We start from the raw sequence: 18,686 nt of genomic DNA on the forward strand, positions 1-18,686 counted from the left end.
AACTATTTGCTCATGGCACCCATTTGGACAACTTTCACATGTGATACAGTTCTTTCTTTGGACTAATATGTGGACTTGGCAGTGTGTGACATAGGGCTTTCACAGCTGCCAGGGAAGAGGATCTTCCTGTGCGGCTCTTACTCCTGGTTTGCAGTTGTGGTAAGTGCCAATCCTGGTGCTTTTTTGTGGCCACTGCAAGTTTCAGGATTTAACCACATAAATGAAACATTTAATTTTCATTAAATTAACTGGCCCTTTCAGTATGAGCATGAACACAAAAACTGGTTAATCTGATATTTATCTTTAGTGATGATTTTTTTTTCTGTTGATGAAACTAAATCTGAATCATAAACCCCACAATGGCTAAGTTTTTGGGGTTTTTTTGGGGTTGGTTGTTTTTGGTTTTGTGTTTGTTTTTTTTTTGTTTTGTTTTGTTTTTTGTTTTTTGTTTTTTTGGGTTTTTTTGGCCTGATAAAATAAATAGGACAGTCCAGTTTTCAAAGGGTATAGGACACTTTGTTTCCTTTCTGGAACACCATGATGCTTTTCTTAATATGGAAATGTAATGCTTTATAGATATAAATGGATTTGGGGGAAGTTTTCATCTGGATATTTTATAAGCACTGGTAATTTTAAGAATATAGATGTATATGTGATTTTTTCCTAAATTGATTTTTTAAAAAAACTTTAATCTGCAATTCTCAACTTCTTTGGGCATTATTCCAATAGAAAAGGAGCTGAAGCCAGGCAGGGTCAGTTATTTTCTTATTTGCAGTCTAGGCTTTCCTTCAGAGTTCTACATTTCTATTCTCTTTATATGCATATACAAATTACTTGGTGCCACTGCAGAGAGGGCTCTTGCAAGGATTAGGTTTGATAACAGATATACTGGGAAGAATGAAATGTATATGTGTTAGTTATAACTTTGTTGAGAATTCTCTGCACAGAATCTAGATCTCATGCTAGTATTGAAATTAAAGCCTAACAGTCACCAGAAATGCTTCAAGAATAGTTAAACTTAGTTGCTTTTCTATTTCCTTTGGAGAGTTCAAGGTCTTTATCTTTTACTGAGAGTTTCTTTATGATAGCTCCTAAACCATCTGTTAGGTGGGTTTTAATAGTCTTCATTAAGTAAAGCTTTACTAGAATATGGACTAGCATTTTCTGTTCTTCAGTCTTACAGAACTCTTCTCTCTAACTTGATTCAGATGAGAGTGTTTTGCCTGGTTTCAGGTTAAGTTTTCTGTCCACAGGCATCTCCAAGGCAAAAATAACCCCAAAAGTGAATAACTTCATGCCTGAACTGGTATGTCTTTCACAGTATCACAGAATATTCTGAGTTGGAAGGGACCTACAGGGATGATCCGAGATCAACTTTTAAATGAACATATTGAACCCGCAACCTTGTTGTTACTAGCACCATGCTCAAACAACGGAGCTGTCCTTTACATTTATATATATGTATGTATATTTAAGGCTGCTTTAGCCCATAGCTTTCAGTAATTGCAGAACACGCTTTTATTTTATCCAGTCAGTTGGTTGAGGAAGGACCATATTTTTCATAATTTTTGATTTTGCTTTTCCCTGTGGTGCAGAATAGGCAGAATAATGGCCAAGAATGCTGAAGAATTTTCGTGCCCCCTAGTGGCTCTGTCCTCCTCTTCCACTTCATTGTTTTCCTCTGTCCACCTCCTCCCATGTTCATTTGCTCCTAACTCTGAAGCAAACCTAGGTCCTCTACCTGTTTTTCTTTTCTGAGGGCTAGCATTACATAACCAAATCACAGAAGGTAAATGAATAGTGGAATTTAAATTAAAAAAAAAAAAAATTTCCTTCTGTCTTTGTGAGGCTTTGTAAGCTGTTCCCAGAGTGAGAACCTCATTCTGGAGTGAGCTTTGAAATATTGCCTACCTGAAAAGCAAGAATAGCTCTTGAAATAACAGCTCAGAGGAAGAAGCACAAAGGAGGATTTTGCTTTCCTTGGTCCTTGTCTAGAAGCCCTAGGACAGAGGTTCTCAAGCATAAAATGTGGAGGGAGGACTTCGGAGCAGTTGGAGATAATCTGGAAATATTGTTCTGTCTGTAGTGAAAATGGATTTGAAGCTCTTGCAGCTATAAGAGCCAGCGTTACAGTTTTCCACTCTATGAAGGTGACTTTCTTCCCTGCCTCTCCTAGGCCCACTCCAAGCTATTAATCCTTTTTTTCCATATGTAGTGCATTTTACTGCTTTTTACCTCCTGTTCTCCTAGTTAGACATCTTCTTACTTCAAGGACAATATTAGAGCTGCGAATATAATTATTCTACTAGACTCTAGCGAACATTTCTTAGTCAGAGTACTTTATCTGAATAGTAGCCTTATTTTTCTTGTCAGGAAGGTTTGTAGGGTTTATTTGCCAGGACTCAAGCAAGCAATTGCTTTTGGTTTGTTGTTTTTTTGGGTTTGTTTGGTTGGTTGGTTGGTTGGTTGGGGGTTTTTTTTGTGTTTTTGTTGTTGTTTTGTTTTGTTTTGTTTGTTTGTTTGTTTTTTGTTTTTTTGGAGTGTTTTCTGTGAAGGCATTTTTTTCCCTGGGCTACTCAGTAATCTCTCTACCACCTGAGAGAATGAAAACTTTTCTTATTGTCTGCTCAGACATAAACATGTTTTTCAAGTTTGTCTGTTCTGCAATGAATCTTTAATTACCATTTTGGATTTTGTCATGAATTGAGAAGGGCAGTTTGAATGAAAGGATTCTGCTGTGATGAAGTGAAAAATCATGTTCTCTGAAGAGCTTTTGTGCAACTTCATCCTGACAGTTGTAATATGGGAATTGTGCAAGTCTGTGTCTGAGAACTGATACCAATATGTTTTTGTGGGCTTTGAACTTAGCTACTAAGGCAGCTATCATGAAGGGTTTGGATGTTCTTTAATTTGGTATGAAAATATTGCTACTGTTCTTAGACAGAGTAGATGGCTGCAGTGAAAACTAAAAGCCTCTTTATAAATCAACATGCTAAAATTTTCAAGCAGCCTTTAGTGAAGTAAAACTAAATACACTGGTTCTTTTGCAGCAATTGTCATAGCACTTAAATCTGCCAGAGAACTGTGCCTAGACATCATAAAGCTGGTTGTCTTTGGGCAGAATAGCTCTTGGGAATATATGATTAAATGGACAATAAATCACCTGAAATTGGCGAACCGTTATTTCAAGGTCCTCTTCCAAATATGTACTAGAGATTTAATGCATATCTTTTCTTTCCCTGAGGTATGAGTCAGAGGCTTTTAATTCAGGCAGATTCTCTAACTTGCCTACTTCTGTAAAACTGTATTTTAGAAGTTAGTGAATTCTGGTAAGGAGATGTTTCTTTTGGTTTGTTTGTATTTTTTTTCCTTATTATTTAAAAGATGTGCAGAAATTTTTGCACACTGTTTTTTTATTTCTAGGGTGTCCAAACATAATTCTTTTCTTTAATCTGGGATAAATAATATGTGTGGTCCAATTCAGTATGTATTTGAACGTGGTGATTCTGGATCATTTAACCCAGTTATTTGTTAAGTTCCTGATCAATTCTTGATGTCTGAGAAAGAAGATAATAACGATTTTGTCTCAAAATATTTTCTTAGCCCCCAGCAGCTTGTGACTAGGACTTCTAGAGGTGTTGCCTTCTATGTAATAACCTTTTGTTGCTCTTCCTGTTGTGAGTTGATGTAGTTGCTCTTGAATTCATGTAGAGGGTGTAATGCCCTGCTGCCAAGTGTTCCACATTTTAGCGACACGTTGTAGGAAGATATATTTCTTTTGAGCGTATTTTTTTTGGAACCCTTTAGTTCTTCTATTGGATTAGAAGGAAACAATTTTATGTTTTTCACTGTTCATTGCAAGTAGATGTAAAACATAAAGGATGAGAGATGAGAAGAATCTTCTTTCTGATTTGGTTTTTTATTTGTTTCGATATTTTGTGGTCTGGTGTTTTTGGGGTCTTTTTTAGCTGAAATGCTTTTGGCCCAAACAATAAAAGATTAAATTGCTAAATTGTATCTTGGCTAAAACTTTATGGATTTGGAACAGTAAAAAGTATGTAGCACACTATGGCTTTGTACAGAATTTAAAAATTCAGATTTATGGGTGTTCAACTTGAAATGAGAAGAGGAAATTAAGAGGAAACACTAAAATTTCACAACATGGAAATTCAGTATTGAAATTACTTTAACAGTGGCTTAATTATAACTGAAATTTATATAAGTCAATTTAGTTCTGATTTTTTTAACCTGATTTGTACTGGGTTTTCTATTTGTGCATAATGGACTTGGGCTAGAATTTGAGCAACATGAACCAGAGACAAAACCCAGATGAAGTAAATATAAAGAATGATTACTCCTGTCTACTCCATTTGTATGTTTAATTGTTTCACATTAAGATCACTTAACATTTTTAATTTCCTATTCATTGTAGGATGGGATGAATATGTGCATGTTTATGCAAAACACCTTAACCAGACTTATGAGGTAATATATTTTATTTACCCATTTATGAAGTAATTATAAGTATCAGAATGTATTTTGGCTAATCCTTTGAGATGTTTAAAGTTGAATACATAGTTTTATATATGTAATTTTGAATCCCAGACCTTGTATTCACATATGTTAATCAGGTAGGTATTTATGGATTTAAATTAGACCTTAACATTTTGCAAGTATTAGACTTTCCAGAGATTGGAACAGGAAAAAAACCCTAGGCTTGTATGTGTAGAGCTAGGAGATACTCAGAGTTAAGGAAATCTTAAGGCCTTCAAATTTTCTGAAATTCGACCTCTCTAACTCAGTGGAAATCAGTAGCTCTTAAATAACAAGCAGCAACAGGTTATGCAGCCTACATAGGTAACATTTATTTGATATATTTTTTTAATCTTCCCACTTCACAAGAGGAGTGTAGTCAGTTCTACCATCTGGTGCTTCTTTCTTCATACCTTTCCTGTAGACTTAGCTTCCCTTAAGAAGTCACGTTTCTATTAAATCCATTTGTGGTAGAGTCTGTGTTTTTCTGCTCAGAGCTCTTTGAAGGTGAATACACTTTGTTTTCAAATATTCTTTGTTTTCAAATAATATGTATGAGAAAATGTTATGAATTAACATTTTTTTCTGTAAAATTACCCAGGAGATTGGAGACCTATATTAGTAGTACTGTAAGGAATCCTTGGGATTGGAAGCCATTTGCATAAGCTGGTCCCCATATAATCAAAATGGATGGGGCAAAGCTAAGAGGAGGAAGATGTGTGAAGATTAAGCCCCCACCTCGGCTGTGTAAACTTAGTGTATCTTTAAGCCCTGGTTAAGGAGGGGCCCTGAACTGCTGTCTGGGGACATCTGTTCTAGATGGGATTAGTCTCCCTCAGAACTGAGGCTGACTGTGATCCTGAAGGAGGTGCCTCAAATGGATTAGCGTGTGGATGTAGTGTCTTGGACCCACATCTTCTAGTGTCTCATAAACCACAGGAAAAATGATATTGCCCTCTTCCAGTGGGTTCTGTTGTGCCATGTATTGTATGAACTGTGCTGCAGCTTGTAAGTGAACTTGGGCTGTAAGAAAGTGTCGATGCTTCTGTCAAAGGAGAACTAAAACCAGACATGTGGTTATGATTAAGATGCTGACTTCTGAATGTGGTTTGTAAACTGCTCAGAAAGCTAAATGTCTCTTCATAGTAAAAGACAAAACAGCTGTAGGAGTGTGCAAATTCTGTGACTAACCAGCTGTCTTCATTTCTTCAGGAACTTGCCTTATCCTAAGTCACTGCTCATTAGTATTCATTTCACATCAGTATTCATTTCACATCAGCAGTGGGGAAGCATACTCTTCCTTCCCTCTGTCCTTTAAATTACCTTGAACATGATTAAATACCTTGAACATGATTAAATACAACACCAACAAAGGTAACAGATTGGTGCTTTCCTCAAAAGGTTTTGTCTGCAAAAAAAGTTTTGTTGATGACTGAGATAGTAGCACTCTGTTTGAAGAAGGTGCTGAAGCTGTCATGGTAAATCTCATTAATTTTAGATAACCCAGCCCTTCAGTTCTTTGTGTCTTTTTCTGCTGCTTTCTGTGGTGTACTGGCTTAGAGTAGAATCTTGTTTTGCTATCCTGTCACTCCTTGCAGGTAGTCTTTTTAGGTATATTCTATAGCAGGTATTTTTCGTAATGTGTGTTTTTCAGTACATGATATTTATTTTGATTCCATTTAAAATATCTGTCTTGCTGCTTCATTTTGGGATTCTGTATCAATTAACAGAAGTGGAATTGGTATTGTGCTGATTGCCCACAAAGGTGTCGTTATTTGAATAAATTTGAACAGTATATTTTTCTCAACCAAATCATTTAGAAATAGTTTGGTAGAATTGTTTTGTAATTTCTGAAAGGCTAAAAGCGTGAATTTTGCTTACTAAAGTCTCTTGTGTAGGTTGCCTTTGATCAGTGTTGCACTGGTTCAAGGAAAAGCTTTTGGAGGAGGAGCCGAACTTACCACAGCTTGCGATTTCAGGTAAGGCTAACACGTTGTGTAGCTGTTATGTTGGGTCAGTGATTTAATGATTGTCCAGCTGAAATGTGAGAAGGTTGAGGTACCAGTTCTACCAGGAGTCATGTTCCTGGGTACCAAGGCATTTGCAACAAGATTTTGTCATCAGACTTCACAGGAAAAGAAAAGTTGTTGTTTCTGCCAGGTTATGTGGTTTGGATCACTGTATAAAACAAGAGCAGTAAGGAACTTTAGCAGCTGACTGTGTTACACACCAAGTGGGTCCAACTCACCCCTGAGTGAGAGGTAGGAGGGCTGCAAAATTGTGTATCTCCCTGTGTCTCTTTATGTGAATGTCATAAGTAAAAAAAAAATAAATCTCTTCATTACTCTTGTATTTCTTGTTCTGGGTTTATTACTTGTAAAATAATTTTGTGCTTGTCTCAACAACTATTGAGACAAGAGTTTAAGGTGCAGAGGAAAACAAATGAGGCTTTATCCCTGGGGTTTTTTTTTTCCATGCAGGTGCAGGGATTTGCTAGCATGAAACAACTGGCAAAAAGAAGAGGGCTTTAATTAAACAGCCAGAACAGGAATGGGAAGATACGAAAGTAATAAAATGTCACTTTATATAAATCATTGCTAATGTGCAAACAGCCTACAGATGTAACAGGATAAGCACAGTGGGCAGCATCTCTGAAAATGACGAGCTTTTAGTGAAGTTTTCATCTAAGAAAAGGAAATGTGCTCTTGAAGAGGGCCTTAGTGCCTGAAGTGGAAAAAGGATTGCCTCAAACAACCTGAAAGAATGTACATTCAAAAGTAAAGTAAACTAGAATATTACAGTGCTGTTCCAGGTATCAGGAAGAGGCTTTGGATAGAGGAGATGATATCTGCATTTTCTGAGCCTCTTGGAAGTAATCTTCCTTTGCTTTGAAAGTAGCTGTGGCTGGATCTTTCTTTATATCTGCTCAGCACACAGTGAGCTGATGCCCCAGCTGTGATGTGAGGCCAGGCTGTGTTACAAATGCCTGGGAAACAGTGGAGGAGCTCTGTGTTTGACAGCTGCATTGCTGGCAGGAGAGTGCACCTGGGAGACTCAGCAGACCTTTCTCTATCTGTGAGCCTGTCAACAGAAAGTGCTTCTTGTTATCTCTAAATAGGCGTTTAGGGAATGGGATTATAATGAAATGGAAATCTTTTGGCTTTCTAAAATATGTAGCCTCTACTTACACTCCAGCTATGCTGTTTTGACATGCTGTGTAATTATAGGCATTGTCAAGTAGCTCTTATTTGCATGAATTGAGCAGCTGCAATTCCTCTCATGCAGTGCCATAATTTTCATAATAACTACAGCTGTTGATCCATCTTCCATTACTTTCTACACACCCATTCAGTGCAACTAAATAACAGCAATTCAGGAGCAGCAAATGGGACTTAATTAATAACAGCAACAAGACAGAGAAACATACTCTTTGCTGTTATTGCTCTTGAATTTGAGGATTTCTAATACTGGTGGACAAAATTCTGGGTGTTTTTTTAGAACTATAAGTAGATATTAGTGGAATAGGTATTCTGTCCTCAGTCAGAATGACAAAATGACTAAATGACAAAAGATGAACTTGAGACAGAAATCAGAGATTTGTTTTCTTCCTTGAATAAACTGTTTGGACATTTTATTTTTTAAAAACAAAATAAGTTTTTGTGGCTGCTTTTATGTCTAGATTTGCAAATACAGTTCTGTTTTTCACAGTCTCTGTTTAAACTACCAAACCATTTTCACCTGAAATATTTTCTTGTTTTTATCTCTGCCGCTTTGTACTACATTAACTATACTGATACAGTTTGAGCAACTCACTTGAACTAAAATGACCTAGGTGCCTCCTCTGAAATGTAGTCTGGCAGCATGATACACATCTCTACTAAAGTAGAGGTGTGAACAAATTTAATTTTAAAATAGCTGAGGTGGTTTAAGATATTACTGATACATTTTGCCTGTAGTGGTTCTTGTGGCTAATTGTCTCACTTTGTTTTAAGATGGTTCATTTTAAATTGGCCTGGGGTGGGGCTTGTGTGAACTTCGGCACGTTTATTGCTGACATAAGGACAGTAATGAAAAGTGAAAGCATCTTAGGTCAGTCCACCTTTAATCTGGAGGAAGAGGTCTTCTCAAAACATCTTCTTCAGTCTTAGCTGTTTTATGTGTTGTTGCAGTATTACTCTCCAGAAGAGCAGCATCCTTATAAAGGTAATAAACATGTTGCTAGTGGAAAATAAAAAAATCGGACCAGTCCAGACAAGGGCAAGGTAATTAATTTCCTTTCAGACTTTTTCAGATATGAAAATCAGAAAGATAAAGCTTCTGACACTATAATTATTTATCTCAATTATTACTGTAAAACTGAGTAATGTAGAAGGGTGCAAGTATGAAACTTGCTCAGACAGCTGAGCATTTTAGTAATATTTTCAAGAAATACTGACTTTTTTTCAGTGCACCACAGCTGAGCCCGTGAAGGTGGCTCGTGGTTTCTGCTGCCAGATGTTAATGTATTTTACGGTGCTATGTGACACTGCAGCCATTTCAGTGAGGTGCAGAAGTGAATGTGATGTGGATTTAGAGATGGAATTTTAAAAATAACTGAAGTACCTGCTTTGGGTTCCTTTATGCAGAAACTTGAAGTGTGTCTTGTGCTTACACAGTGTGTGAAGGTAAGGAGAGCAGATTGGGCAGGATTATTTGAGGACTTTGGACAGGAAAACAGGAATTTTGGAAAGTGGATTATTGGGCAATAAGCTAACATACAGGGAAGAGACAGTTGGTAATGAGCAATTAGCAGATCACAGTAATCTCTGAGTGCCGTCACTGCAGTGTGCTACTAACCAATAGCCAGAATAGCTACCTTGAATTCTGAGCTGTTTTGTCTTCTACTTCATGTTGGTGCCTTTGAGAAATTTTGCTGGGGCAATGTCTGCATAGATCTTTTACACACATCTACAACTTTGAAAATTTGGTTCTACATCACCTGGCAAATGGACTTCCATTGTATCTGAGTGCTTCTGAGACAGTGTCTCTTTTCCCCCAGCTCCTTTTTCCTCTCTAATGCTGCTGCAGTCCAAGTAGAGGTGTGTCCCTGCCATGTCAATCAAATTTAAATGATGGTGTCTTGAGGCAGAGGACGAAAGTGCAGAGATGGAACACTCCCCAATTCTCATACCATTGATTTCAGAATGGGCTTGTAGGTAGAGACAGAAGTAATTTCCTTTTCTTCTTTAGAAAATAAATTAATGAACTATAATTCCTTCACCTGTAGTTGATGTTGCACGGTTAAATTGCTAAGGGCCAGTTTCATTACTGTTTTAAGTGCTGAGCTAACTATTAGCTTATGCTAATAACACTGCATTTATCAAAATGGTCTTTTTTCATTTTAGCAGTGTGTTATCTATATTTCTGTGAAATATGTAGGCATACTTAGTGTTACATTTTAAGGTGTTAAACATGTTCCATGAAACACTTAGTAAGAGATACAATGAAATGAAACGTTATTAAATAGTTTTTGGTGTGTGTGTGTTCCTCTGATAATTTTTGTTTATTTACTTTTACAAGTTGTATTTAGTGCATTAAATGCAATTTACAGGAAATCAAAGGAGCAGTAGACAATCTAATTTCTGCATGGATGTAGCTCCACTTTGACCAACTTTTCAGTTGTTTTACCTTTCAAAAAGGAGAAGTGGAGGAAGCCATAAAGGCTTTAGTATTCTATAGTAAATTTTTTCAAAAATAGATTTCAGAACATCAGAGCACAGCACATGAGCTTCTTAGGAAATCTGTAACTCCGTACAGGGATTTGGGTTTTTAATTTTATCAGGAGGAGCATTTGGGTGCACAAGATGAAGCTGTTTGAAATATGGGTGCCTCAGTATATAGTAGCATTTTTCATTGGGCAGAGCCTGATATGAATGTAGCAGGATGGGGTTCATGTATTCATGAGTTCTTGCAGAGTCCAGGCTGAAAAGCACTTTTCATTCATGTGACTGTAAGATTGCTCCACATCATCAGAGAAGAATCAGTAGTTAAATCTGAGAGTGGATTCTCTTTAGAAGCCTAAAAGATAAGGGAGTAAAATGGGTACGTTTCAAACATTGATAGCTGGGTAGCCATGGAGCCAAACAAGGATTGTTGGTAATAACACACTGTGAGAAAGAACAGGATGTGAGTGGAGAAGGGGCCATATGGATGTAGAGCAGCACTTTTCTGGGGCACATGTCCTTGTTCTGGTGCCTGGAGGTAAGCACAACACGGCACAGAGCAAGTGCAGGAGTGAGGTGGAGAAGCAGTCATGCACTGTAGTGGGGCTTGAAAGACCATCAAAGACCCTTGAAGCCTCCAACCCATTTCCAGAAAGATCTAGAAGAAAGGACTGCGCATGATAAGTAATTTGCATAGAAAGTGAGAAGGTTTCCTCCAGGACAGGGTAAACATATCTATAAAAAGGTATTATTTTGACATGGTACATTTGACATCTGGTTAAGTAAGCACTGCTAGAAATGGGCTCAAGAGCTTGTGTTATTTGTCATGTATTTATGGGCTGGTATTGGGGGTCTTTTGCCAGTTTTCATTTGGGATTGAATTTTGTGTTTTTACAGTCTTCCAGGCAGAGGATTTTTAGATGTAGTATACAATTCAAATTTACCACTGTTTGATTTTAGTAGAAATTTAAATATCAACAAAGCATGAATTTGAGTTGATGCGTTCTTTCTGAAGTTGTCTTTTTGCAGGGATTTACTTCATTCTAGGTTTTTTAGTTTGTTTGGGGTTTTTTTTGCCTTTGGGAGGCCAAACCGTCTTATCCTGGATAAGTGAATTTTTTGTTATCAGCACGTGTCTATGTTTTAGACCACTTGTACCATGCAATCTTACACCTGTTCCGTTGAACAGTCCTGTCTGCAGCTGATAAAGTGTGCTGCATGATAATAATAAACAGAGATAGTCCAGATAATGGAAAACTTAGATAAGTCAGATTTTAGAGAATACAGGTCTAGACCCATTCTGATAACTTGCTGATACACTGAGCTGTTAATCCATCATGGAGAAGTATTTAGGTTTCAGAGAGAATTAGAGAAAAACAGTACAAATGCACTGGAATTGTCCATTCTGCTTGCATCTGTGAAGTGGCCATTTCCCAGTTTAAACTGGTAGTTGAGGTGTTTGAGTTGTATGCATCATTTCTGGTCTTCACTATTATTTTTAAATATCTACTTTTTTATATTTATTATCAGATAGCTCCGCAAATTGGATAATACGAAGTGTGAGAAGCACTTACATATTCCAATCTGCTGATTTTGAGGTGAGGTTATACTTAGCTGTGGCTTCGTGAAGATAGAGTGCCTGAACAGCTTCCTTGGATGTGGGAGGAGGGTGTCCCTGTTGCATATTCCCAGCTCACTTCTTACCACTGATTTGACAAGCACCAGTGAAGATGCCTGTATGAGTCAATTACCTCACTGAAAAGCAACAGAAAGCCTGGGGTTTTCCTGTTTTTACAGTTAACTAGAGTGACTTGTGAGGGAATATAATATTGCCTGGCGCCAGCGTAAAGGAGGAGCTATGTCTCTAGGAGATGACAGAGAACTGTAGGGGATGAGAATAAAATCGACACCTTTTAGCTCTACAGAGATGTTAAATACCCTTGAAGCCACAGTTTTCAGCTGCCTAACTTTGCACTGGATCAGCTTCCAGAGAATGTCTTCCTGAGTCCCTGTTAGCTCTTTCATTTTTGAGTCCTGTCATGTGCTATTGAAGGACTAGGAAAAGAATTCTTCCTCTCTTTATCACTCCAAGTAGCAATATAGTTAACATTGTATTTCTCTGAAGGGTAATCATCCACATCAGGGTTACATCAGGTCCCCATCATTGAAATGACCAGATGTTCCTGAAATGACTCAATTTCGCTGGGTGTAAGCAGGCGTTGTGTGGATCTCAACCTACTTTCACTGTAAACAGTGCCTTCAAATTGCAGCTTCCAGTCTTCCTCTTCAGCCCTCAGTTTTAATTTTGTTTCTGAGCCAAAGCAACCCAAGATCTAAGCAAAGATTTGGAGCCCTGCAGGCTGGACCTTTGTGGTCTTCTTGCTTCCAGATTTATGCAAAATTGTGTGAAACAAGTCTGTAAACTGTTTGAACTTGTTAACCTTGGTGGCTTCAGCTTCCTACTTCCTGGATTCTGTAGTCAGTAAGAAATTAATTACTGTGCTGTGACTCAGCAGTCTCAGTAAGAATAAATCAAATGGTAAATTCTAATGGTTGATAGATTCCTATTGTGTTTAAACAGTTGTGTGTGTAAGAACTTCTGCTGTATCCATGGTCTGTTACTAGGTGTTATCTTGCAGTCCTATTTTGTGTGCTGATGATTCATATTCATTAAAAAAAGCAAATATATAGACCAAGGAAACCCCAGTAATTAAAGTTAACATGGATTTGCATATGTGTGAAAGAGACAATGATTGTAAATAAAAAGATAGCAGGGGAAATGATACTTTTGGCAATAATTGGTCACACGCTTAGGCATATTTATTGGGGATCTGTTAGAGTTTGCTGAAAATGTGCCTGCTTTTTGTCCAGGTAGTCTGAACATGACATCAGTGATCCAAAGCTGGTTTGAGATCCCCATCAATATAACTAATGTTCTATATTAAAAAGTAAAAAGAAGAATCAGCCGGTTACTGCTTCAATGTAGAATTTAAATGTTGAATTATCTATCTTGTTTAGGCCTTTTTGAGTTATATCATTGTGCTCTTCCTCTCCCTCCCAAAAAAATCTCTGAAGACGTGTATCATATCTGGAAAACTTAGGTCACAGTCACCGTGATAATTCAAAAAAAATCCAAACCACAACAGTCAGTATTTTTTTGTTTGAAATTAACATGGTATCCTGACAAAGTGGCAACATTCCATTATAGCTGAATCACTAGTGATTTCAACTAAGTATATGATCCGTCTTTGCTTTAGTCAGAAATTGTGTAGGAAGTGCAAATGCAGCATTGGTAGCACCGCATGCAGAGACAGCTGAATTTCAAAGTGCGTCTTGTTACCCTGTGTCTTGTGAAAGGCTGTGTGATATTACGTTGTATTTTAAGTTCTTTAGTGCTGTGAGTTGCAGATACCTGATACATCAAATCCATCATAAAGTATCAGTGCAGCTTGAATCTTTCATCTCTCAGGGCTGATGTTAAGAAATGCTGTTCCTTTCCAGTCAGCTGAATTCAGGCAACTGAGGTGGTCCTTGTGTTTTTGACATTTTAGATGCCAAGCTCAGACACTTTTGGGAAGCCTCTCCTTTGTGTATCAGCAGTAGAGATGAGCAGAAAATGTGATTGAAATGTTCCTGCCTTAAGAGACTCTTGAATTTGGACTGGGAGAATTTTGTTCTGTTTTCTAGGGTTTTGATAAACATACATGATGAAAATAAAGATGTGGGAAGCCAAAATTATAAACATGGTTTGCATTTACTGCATGAAAATGTGCACATAATTTAAAAAAATACGTATTTCCTCTTTGAAAACAAGCTCCACTGTACTTTTTATTATTATTATTTTTATTTCTAGAGGGATACTGTCATTTAAATCTGACTAAAAATTTATTATGAAATGCCTTTGCTTCCAGGTGGTCTTTTTCTCAAAGAATCTGGTAAAAATATTCACTGGATCTTTTCTGACAGAAATCTTTGCTTTAGTCTAAAAGACATATCTGTTGTTGAAAATGTTTACTTGAACGTGATTCAAATAACTGTAATTTCTTTTTTGGGAAGGAAAGACTCATGTAACATTTCAGATGTCCAACATGAGTAATTCTTCTGTGAGCATTATTTTGGCGTTCACTCACTTGTGCAGAGGCTTTGGCAGCCTGTAAAGAATAGCTAAAACCTGCTTCATGGGTAAGACCCAAGTGCTATGACAAGATGAAAACTGCTCTGAAAATAATTTTATGGTAACTGAGGTGCCTGGGACCCACTGACACCAGGGTAATTCAAATATGGTCATAACTGGGCATTAGAAGAAGAGAATTTTAGTAAAATATTGGTCATTAGCAGAGGAGGAGAAATAGGGTGGTAGCCAATGGATTGGATTGCTGTTTTACATCTGCAGGTAGTAAGGAGGATCCAGGCACTCCATCTTGAATGATGGGACATCGGTCCAACTTTATGGCTCTAGGTGATTCATGCCGTTTTTAGAGTTTATACTGCACACTTCAGGGGAATTAGAGCTCCCCAGTGTAACTATCTGCTTCATTCTCTTATTTGTATGTGTTCTTAAATTGTGATCTGATCCCTGTGTGTGTTCAATAAACCTTTGTAAAACTGTGCTGCTCCTTGCCCGTGTGCACACAGAGGGTGTTAAACGGGTCCAAGGCGGCACCTGTGGGCAGGGCAGTCTTTATTGCTAACTATGTAATTGTAAAAAGTTTGTCTCTCCTATTTAGGAAAGACCTTTTAATTTACTTTTTCTGCTGTTTTCTGAAACTACTCAGCTCACTTGGACACAAGATGGGATGTGGGAGTGATATGTGGCTCACACAGCTTTTATGTCACTTCGCAGAATGAGAAGGGGCCACCTGATGTGTGTGTACAGCACACAGGGCCTGGCTGCATGAGCCAGGATAGGGCTGCATGTGCCCTCTGGCCAACCCTATCCGCATCTCCACTGAGCCCTCCTGCATGGTGCTGCCCATCTCCAGCACCATGGTGGGGATGGAACCTGTGGGCATTGCGTTGAGAGGCTAAAGTATCATCCTGGAAAATGAGACAGATTCACTTTGTGGTTTGGCCAAATAATTTTCTTTCCTGTCAGTTTATTGAAAAATGACTGGGAAGGGGAAAACAAAATAGAAAGACTCATCTTACTTCTTTTAATACTGCTCGTGGAGTTTTGATCAGTCATGCTTTTTTGGGGCCCTTATTTCTTGCCTTGTGATCTGCTATCTAATTCAATTTTTCATTCCAGCTGCAGAAAATGTCTTTCTGCAATTTCCAATACCCAGCTTCATTTATCCCTTTTAGAAGAAATGTAGCTTTTTACAGCATGCTTTTTTCTCTCTGGCTTCTGTGAAGCCATGGGTGAGAAAGTGTCAAGCCTGAGGTAAAAAATTAGATTTAAAGCCCCTAATCAAGGTCTGCTGTGTGAGCCTCCATCTGTACCTGACTTCTGGGAGATTCTGGTCCAGAATGAGCTTGAAAGTCTGTGTGTGGAAGGCAGCCTGTGTGACAGCAGACATCATCTGCAGGAGACTTTGGGGGGGCCTTGCCTACCTTGTCTTGATTGAGACCGTGCTACTCCCCTTGCAGGGTATTAGCAGCAGACTTTACCTGTGTTTCTTTCCTTTTATTATCCCTCTCTCAAACTAACAATCTTTCTGGCCCTTTTTTAGCCCCTCTCCTTAGATCAGGGAAATGTTTAAGAAGTAGACCCTATTTCACATCTCTGGTTGTTCTTACACAGTCATGTCTAGACCAGTTTTAATCTGGTTCTTGTCAGGGCACTCTCCCAGAGGGTCTTCTCTTCTGTCATACTGAGCTCCTTCATGCTGCTGATCGGCCTTTTCTTGATTTTTCTCAGGGCACGCTTTGCTACTGATGAGATGCTCTTTTTTGTGGGACATGCAGTTCTCTTAGTCTGCCTATTATAATTTAATTCTGGTTATCCAAGGGATCTTTTTCTAGTAACGGTGTTATTTTTGTGCTTCTTCCCTGGAATGGTTTCCTTTAGAATTACTAATCTTGCAGTCTCTTTGAGCTGACTTTGTTGATTTTGGAGGCTCCTCTTACATTGAATATCCCAATATTTGGGCAATAGGTGGTGGTTATCCACACTTTAAGCTCCTGTTTATTCCTAGAGACCACATTCCTCCTAAAATGGCTCATGTCCATTTAGCAATTTCTGCACTGGTGTCTCGGTGTTCCAACTCTGCCTCTAACCCTTGTTGCTTGCTACATATTCCATTTTTTAGATTCAGGACTCCACTTTTCAGAATTTTAGCATCAACCAAAAGTTCTGGGCTTCTAGATGAAAGTATGACTTTGTCATTTGTTCTTCTGCATTTCATTTAATTTTGGGTGATGTGAAAAAGCGTGATAGAGTCATGTTATAAATTGCTGTTTTAAAGGTTCCTTTGAATAATGCAATTCTCATTGTTTAGGTCCCTTTCCTCTGCTCTGGGAAGTGCACTCAGGTTTCCCAGACAACTCAGAAGAATGTTAACTCTTATTTAAGAAAATACTTCTGTAATTAGGAGTCTATTTACTCAATCTGATTTTTACCCTGATCGTTAGAGTTCCATAACATGCATTGGAAAATCCGACTGGAGGACAGCAAAGGTAGTGGGTAAAGGCAATATGTGCTAGGGAGACATGAGAGATTTTTCTGGGCTACTTTGTGTTAAGTTTGATTCTTAGCTTTTGTGGTGAGTGGGGGGAAAATGGATGCACCAAGAGTGTTACAAAATAATTCACTAACCAAAAATAAAAGTCCATATAGTCTCTGTAAAGCAATTTGAGAAGAGCTGTGAGAAGAGCTAGCTTTTGTGTTAGTGAAATTTCTTAGGATGGCATTAAGCCTACTCCTTTGACACTGCGATTTAGAGTGTGCCTAGAACACTCTGTGCTTGGGAGGCTTGGTAGAATTTTTTTTGTTGTTTTGCTTCTTGGGCATCATTTTAATTTATTTAAGCCTCAAATAAAGAAGGTTTTGTGATTTTAATTGGTGGAATGTTTTTAAGTCACTGAAACGATTTGAGAGAGGTGACTTTCTGATGGGCTTGTTAAAATAGTAGCTGAACCTACTTCTTTCCATTGCTTTCTTCTAGAAAAGGTTATGGCTTAAAGATGATAAACAGAAAGATTATTGATGTGCACATTCTTCTTTTAGCCTTTTGAAACTTGAAATTTCAGAGCATCTTTTAGCAACTGTATCTAAGATAAGCACAAGACATGCAGTTCCCCCAGACTATCTTTAAACTATTTTGTCTTCATTTTTATGTTCTTTAGTAGTTACCATTTGGCAGCATCTGTGAAGTGAATATCTGTGACTAAAGGATTTTCAAAAAGAGCAAACATTTGCGGGGGATTTGCTTTTATGATGCCATAGTGCTCTGCATAGACCATCACCACAAGCAGGTAGCACAAATCCTTACTTTCATTGGTTTTGCAGTATTTTCACTTTGGAAGTCTCACTTCGTGCTGTTGCGGGTCTGAAGTAGTAACTGCTGCAATATCTAATTGCCTTATTATTTCTCTGTATAGGACAGAAACATGAGAAGCTCTCAGTGAGAAAGAAGATATGGGAGAGATGCAGAGGGAATTAATACTAGCAAGCTGTGTTGGGAAAGCATGTAACAGTTATGGCTTGCTAATATTCACTGCATTGCTCCAGTTCAAAAATCTGCTAAATAGAATTAGCAAGGAGTTATTGATTAAATGTTCAATCTGTGTTTTTTTTGTTCTTTAAAGCCCATCCAATTAATCAAGTGAGACTGAAAGATAAGTGAAATTATGACTAACATCCCAGGGTCAATCCACTTGTCAACATTTTTAGAGAACTAGGGTGGGGTTTTTTGGTGATAGAGGGTGTAGTAAGATGACTTTCAGAAAAATCTGTAGCCATTTTGTGTAGATAATCCACTTGCAACGTATCTAGGTAGTTATTTTATGGTGTAGTAAGAAAGAGACTGCTGAGACACTGTACTGGATAGGCAGAGAGGGATTAATTAGTCTCAGCTTGCTTTTTGGAGGAGACTATCTTATTCTTAAGGGTCTAATTCTAAAAACATCTGTCATGAAAATTGAAGTAAGGACTGGAAGCTGCTAATCAGCAACTTTGCTGACTGCCTAAATTATTTTAGTATAGTACTGCATATTTCTTCTGCAGAATATTCTTCCCACAGTACCTTGCTGCTTCAAAATTCATTTTTACTGCAAAAATGACTGGTTCATACATTTGTTGTTTTAAGATGAGTTTCTGTAATAACTGTGGAAGGCTTGTGTACGGGAATATTGAAAAAGGCTTATGCAAGACAAGTTGTCACTACCAGAGCACAATGTTGTCATGTAATTAACTTATTGGTGTTTAGGTTTCCAGGTCAGGTCTCTGCAGGCACAGACTGCAGCCTTACCTTTATTTGTTTCAGGCTTTCTGTGGCTTTGTGAAAATAT

The 18,686-nt window shown here is 37.9% G+C and overlaps 1 protein-coding gene across 7 annotated transcripts in view; it reads left to right on the top strand.

Annotated features, from left to right (window-relative positions):
- ECHDC1 (ethylmalonyl-CoA decarboxylase 1) overlaps positions 1–18,686 on the top strand; it is a 42,299-nt gene that overhangs the window by 13,594 nt on the left and 10,019 nt on the right. For all 7 annotated transcript variants that reach the window (XM_066179225.1, XM_066179224.1, XM_066179228.1 and 4 more), the window contains exons 4-5: positions 4,433–4,485; positions 6,432–6,512. In XM_066179225.1, coding sequence (XP_066035322.1) covers positions 4,433–4,485; positions 6,432–6,512 — 134 coding nt within the window. The remainder of the gene's footprint in view (positions 1–4,432; positions 4,486–6,431; positions 6,513–18,686) is intronic.

This window comes from Chamaea fasciata, unplaced genomic scaffold, assembly GCF_029207755.1.
Source record: "Chamaea fasciata isolate MVZ Bird 193981 ecotype frontalis unplaced genomic scaffold, bChaFas1.0.hap1 SCAF_3, whole genome shotgun sequence".
Taxonomy (NCBI): Eukaryota; Metazoa; Chordata; class Aves; order Passeriformes; family Sylviidae; genus Chamaea; species Chamaea fasciata.